This window comes from Apis dorsata, unplaced genomic scaffold (genome assembly GCF_000469605.1).
Source record: "Apis dorsata unplaced genomic scaffold, Apis dorsata 1.3 scaffold_326, whole genome shotgun sequence".
In the NCBI taxonomy this organism is placed as follows: domain Eukaryota; kingdom Metazoa; phylum Arthropoda; class Insecta; order Hymenoptera; family Apidae; genus Apis; species Apis dorsata.
Genome location: NW_006263594.1, coordinates 84,828 through 90,409, shown reverse-complemented (window position 1 = coordinate 90,409; position 5,582 = coordinate 84,828). Strand labels below are relative to the sequence as shown.

General features: G+C 38.6%; 3 protein-coding genes across 4 annotated transcripts in view; all 3 read left to right on the top strand.

Moving 5' to 3' along the window:
• LOC116185898 (RE1-silencing transcription factor-like) overlaps positions 1-352 on the top strand; it is a 4,780-nt gene extending 4,428 nt beyond the window's left edge. Inside the window, exon 3 of the mRNA XM_031511479.1 lies at positions 141-352. Coding sequence (XP_031367339.1) covers positions 141-352 — 212 coding nt within the window. The remainder of the gene's footprint in view (positions 1-140) is intronic.
• Positions 353-2,163: 1,811 nt separating this feature from the next.
• On the top strand, positions 2,164-3,507 carry LOC116185909 (transcription factor grauzone-like). 2 transcript variants are annotated; one of them, XM_031511523.1, is made up of 2 exons: positions 2,164-2,503; positions 3,237-3,507. In XM_031511523.1, exons 1-2 carry the CDS (start codon positions 2,494-2,496, stop codon positions 3,416-3,418), a joined length of 192 nt encoding a protein of 63 aa, XP_031367383.1. In that variant the 5' UTR covers positions 2,164-2,493; the 3' UTR covers positions 3,419-3,507. The 2 variants fall into 2 exon arrangements, 1 of the variants encoding a protein (XP_031367383.1); XR_004150799.1 differs by lacking the exon at positions 2,164-2,503 and adding an exon at positions 2,516-2,968 and having other exon boundaries at positions 3,237-3,357.
• Positions 3,508-5,025: 1,518 nt separating this feature from the next.
• The window catches only part of LOC102678904 (longitudinals lacking protein, isoforms F/I/K/T-like), a 4,083-nt gene continuing 3,526 nt past the window's right edge, over positions 5,026-5,582 (top strand). The window contains exon 1 of the mRNA XM_031511518.1: positions 5,026-5,317. Within this exon, the coding sequence (XP_031367378.1) occupies positions 5,310-5,317 (8 nt within the window). The 5' untranslated portion in view covers positions 5,026-5,309. The remainder of the gene's footprint in view (positions 5,318-5,582) is intronic.

The following is a 5,582-nucleotide window of genomic DNA, read 5'->3' as shown; positions in this document are numbered from 1 at the left end:
TTTTTTTTTTTTTTTTTTTTTCTCTCAAACTCGGTGTAGATCGGACACGATTCGATCGAGGATGCCTGAACCCTGTTTTCTCTCCTCAAGCCGAGGATCATTGTTCGCCTATCGATCTAACTTGGTCCCTCTGTTTTCAGCCTACCGGAAGATGTACATGGGCGACCAGGTTCTCGGCTACACGTGCACAATGTGCAGCAAGTTCTACAAGATGTGGAGCAACTATTTGAAGCACAAGTGCGAACCGCCACAGTTCAAGTGTCCATTGTGTCCTTTCGCTGCATTCAAGGCCTTCATACTGCACGCCCATCAGGCTGAGCAACACTTCAAGGTCACGTCACCGAACACCTGAACCTTCGAATCCGATTCGAGCGTTCCCCTGATCCGCGTCACGCGGCAACCGATTGCCTTAAACTCGCGTCGAAGCTTCCTCGTGCCTGCCAGCTCCTATAGCGGAAACGGTGTTTGAATCGACGACGAAAACTAGCGGTGCAGAGTGGAAAGCGCGGATTTTTCATTTCTTTCCTTTCTCCTTTTTTCTCTCTCTCTCTTTCCATTGTTTGTTCTCGCTTTGCTCGTTTTTTTTTTTTTTTTTTAGTAGTCAGCGTCGCCTGTGTCGTTCAATTTTCGCGCTTTTCGCGATTATTATATTAATATAAGTTCTACGAATGTTTCAGGATCCGGTAAGAAAGTGAATAGCGACCGAGGTTACGATTCTACTAGCGTGCGCAGTTCAATTTTTAACATTACAAGTATAGTGCGTTGTTCCGTAATCATAAGTTCGGGTTGAGTCGAGAAAATTCGGGTAGAATCGGGCGAAACTTCGGATAGAATCGCGAAAATGCGGAACATGTAATCGGATAGTTCGACTTCGGATGGGTTCGGCAATGATCGGACGCAATCGGCCGAAGACCGATATACTGTTACCGTAAAGTAAAAGTCACGAATCGAGTCTTGAGATCTTGAAAAAATTTTGAATTATTTTCCAAGTATCCATTACGATTTTACCCGATCCTATTCAAATTTTTCTTACTCGTTCCTATAAATTCAAACTTTCGATACGGTAATATCGAGAACATTGCGAAAACGTTACGTCTGATTCTATTTAAAGAATCTTGCTTTTCCTTTTTTCTCTTTTTCTCTCTCTCTTTCTCTCTCTTCGTTGAACGATCACGTCGAATGATTAAAAAGAAAAACAAAAAAAAAAAAAAAAAAAAAAAAAAAATAAAAAAAAAGAACAAAAAAACTGAAAAATAGTAGTTTAAGTTGTACGAAACGGAAAGTTTCTCGTAATATCGTTAATCATATATCTTACCAAGATTTGAACCGTCTTTCTGTACATTGCTAGTCCAAAACGCAAGCATAATTTTTCGTCGTAGTCCATTGCTTCGTTATATACGTATATACGTACGCTCGTACATTCAGGTCTCGTATATTCTCTCTCTCTCTCTCTCTCTCTCGAAGAAAAAAAAGTGGCAGGAATCTTACTATTAAGGGCAATTTCCTTCCTCCTTCCCGTGATTTTTAACTTTTTAAACCAAACCAGTTCGCCAGTTGTTCGTTATGTAAACGCGTGACTGATTTTACACCGCTCTTAGATTTAAGAAAAAACTAAAAATTATATATATATATATATAAAAAGATAAAAAAGCGTCGACTCGAATTGCGTTGTTCCTCATACAGCGAGCGTGATCCGTGACGAATTGATGCTCGTTAAAACACGGCCATCGCGAATTTAACACCTAACTCTCCCCCCTTCCCCCCTGCTCTATTCGTAAATGCATGTATTTTCGTAATACCAAAAAATAAAGAAAACAGAAGAGTATCGTAAACTGATGGTAGAAACTGTCTTTTTTAGGCGATCGATGACAAAGAGAGCTTTACTTTTATTTCTATTCACTTCATTTTCTCTCTCTTTCTATCTCTCTTTTTTTTCTCTCTCCTATTTTTCTCCATATTTTTCTCCACATTTTTCTCCACAGAGCAGAGAAACACGAACAACGAGAATGGAAGAAGAATGGAAAAACGTTAGTTAGTCGACGAAACAGAAGGCAGAAGAGTAACGAGATTTTTATCAGGATTTCTAATAACGAGTAATTCGTTTTACGTGTTTCAGCTACCTACGTGCGGTCCCTGCGGCAATACACACACACGAATGGAAGATAAATTTGGAACGAGAGAAGTGCGGCAAGATATCTTACCCTCGCTGTCCTAGCGTGATGAACTCGAAACAAAGTCTTAAAAACATCGTGCAAAGCGGGTAAAAGGCTCGTGAATCGAGCTAACTCGAGGTCAAAAGTTATCGAAGGAGAGACGTCACGCTAAATGGCGAGGTTGCTCGATCGTCGACAGAGATCGTTGTTCGTGAAACTCGTTTTTACACAATGATCGAATTTTTCTATTAAAAATTCATCCGCTGATATTAATCTCCAGTCTATTCTTTATGGCAATTCATGGCACAAAGAGAGGAGACACGACTGAAGAAAGGAAGATATGTTAAAAGGTATGAAAAGGAACGTTGTAGGCTCTTTCGTCTGGTAATTATTTATTAGTTTTTCGTTATTAATATTTCCGCAGACGATCTCTGTGACATTTGGCACGTCACAATTTCGGATGGAATTTCATTTCTCGTAGGAATAAAAGTATGAGTCAGACAACGAGAGACATCTGGTAACGAGTGCTGCAACTATTCAAACGTATCGGGAATAATTTGAACGGGCCTATTCCATATATATATATATATATATACACGATAGACAGAACGTTTAGTTTGTTTAGCTTGTTACTTTCAAAATGATGATTAAAAAAAATAGATGATAAAAAGTCTTTTTTTAGACGTGATTCTGCCGGTGTTAGATAGAGATGGGAACCTGTACGTTACGTTTTATGTATGTATATATTATATATGTACATATTAGCAAAAAATGATGGATTAATAAATCGATACGTACTTGAAGGTACACTCGAGGTGTGTATACGCTTGTTAAGACTAAAGCGTAACGTTACACGCTTTTATATTAAGAGGAAACGAAATCGAGTCATCAATGGAAGAAAGAAACGACACGAGGAGAGAGAGCGAGAGCGAGAGAGAGAGAGAGAGAGAGAGAGAAAGAGAGAGAGAGGATAGTATGCTTTGCTGATGCTTTTGTGAAGCGACATTCGCTTATTCGTGAAAAATCATCGAGGGGAGCAACGTTTTTTTATACTCAAAGATACCTTTCTTCCTTCGTTTTCAGGTTTCCACGCGTGCTGCGAGTGCAAGAAAACGTACAGATCGAGAATGGCCCTAAATCGGCACGTGCGAGAGGAATGCGGTAGAGTTTTGTACACGTGTCCCTTTTGCCACAGCATCATGCCCATGAAGTTCAACCTGCTCAATCATCTGAAGAAGGAACACGGTTGCGTGGCCAAGATTTGAATGGTACCCCCGAAATAATAGCTTCTTCCATCTTCCTGCGACTGTGTGTGAAAATTCGTTCAACGAATCGATCACGACTATGCTCGATCGATATTATCGAGCATAGCGAAAAATGCGTAAACGGGAGAAAAAAAAAAAAAAAAAACTCGAAGACGAGAACTCAGAACTGAAAATCATGATAGTTTTCGAGGAAAAAGTACTGTGTATCGCAGCGACCCGTCGTTTTTATGACGACACCAATTAATAAAGTGTCGACGAAGCAACGATCCAATCCGATATATCGTATTTTTTCTCAATTCTCTTTTAATCTCAACGACTATATATAAACCATCAATATATTCTTTATTTTTCGTGAGCTCCTAATCACCGTCTTCCGCTATTAAATTCGGAAAAGGAAGAAGATGGAGTAGGATTCTCTCGTCCCGATCAGAAAAATGTAACTCGTATTATCGATATTACCGGTAACAGGTAACATCGGTGTCCATTCGTGAAAACGATTTCTTCTTCGATTTCGACTAATCGTGCGATTTCTTTTGCAGGTCGTCTATAATTGGAGATGTTGTACATTACAGCTCTTCGAAGTAAGAGAAAAATGAGATGGTGCTTGAAAAAAAAAAAAAAGGAAAAGGAAAAAATTAATTAATCTTTTATAACAAAGCTTATTGGCCTCTTGCCTATATCATCTAACGATCGAATATTAAAGAATGTTCAATTTGATTCTATTGTTGAATCATTCAATCTGCATCGACAATCATTCTCCTCAGAATTTAGACAATTTTTCGCGTGTATTAGTTAAACTCCTTCCTCTTATCTTGGAGATAATTTTTTTTCTCGTTTACAGATGAACGAATCGATTTTTTTAAAAATTATTCATCGAGTTATTTTAAAAGTTCACGGATTCATCGAAAATTGAATTCTACTCGTGCATCGATCTCTTTTGTAATCGTGATTTCATCTCTCGACCGGATGATATAATTTTTAAAAATTTTCCAAGTGATTTTCAAGATCAAGGATCGAATCAAGATTTAAAAAAAAAAAAATTCAACAGTTTGTCCAGTCAGTTTCAAGAGTCTTTACACGGTGATTGCAAAGTGATTCTCGCAAAACGCCAAACAATAACAGAGTGTGTACCATCACCGACGGATCATCTCTCCTCCCTCAACTGTTCTCCACCGAACTCAACTTCACTCTGCACACAAAAAAACATACGTCACCCAAATAACGCAATCGCGCCGTCAATTCCCCTACTAGTACTACTACTACTACTACTACTACTACTACTACTGTAAACGAACGATCGAACATGCAGCCCCTCGTCCGCGAGATTAAAAAGCACGACCAAAATGCGTACATTTTCTTGGATGAAAATTCTCCTCTTATTGACGAGACGAACGCGTTTCTTTTTCAGAGTGGAACACCTGTTTGGCCTGCTCGAAATCTTACAAATGGAGGAAGTCGTTGCACCGCCACGTACGAGAGAGCCCGGAATGTTGGCCCGTTCTCCTTACATCCGGGAACGGCGAATTCATCCGACAGATACACTACAAAATGCTCTACAACGTTAACAATTGATCCGTCGAGTCTGCTTGCTCTAGCGAGTCGACGCGTGAAAAAAAAAAAAAAAGAGAGAAAAAAGAAAGAAAAGAAAGAAAAGAAAATCGATCCGGAACACGTGACGCAATCGTGACACCTGCGCAATCGACAACACTCCTCTTCTTGTTACTTGGAATATCTTTTTTATAGAAATAAATGTTGCGTTATATTCTGATACGAAAAAAAAAAAAAAAAGAAAGAATGAAAAAAAAAAAAAAGGTTAAATGTTGAACGTTGTATACGAGATCGCGATTTTTTTCAAGAGTCGAACAACTTTATTACCGATCGTACGCAGCCGATGCCCAAGGTGATTTTTTTCTCAACGCTCACTCTTCATATCTCTATTCCTCTCGCGTGGATTCTCTTCCTCTCGTTCGTTCGAACGAGATTCTTAATAACTTGACTGAACTAAAATAATTCTCGAAATGCTCGAAATACTTCGAAATATTTCTATCTTCTTTCATTATCGCATATCGAACCGATTTTTTTTTTTTTTAGCTTATCCCTCGATCGCTAATTGTAATTTAATAATGTTTGAATTCACGTTGTTTGAATTCGTATCTATTTAAAT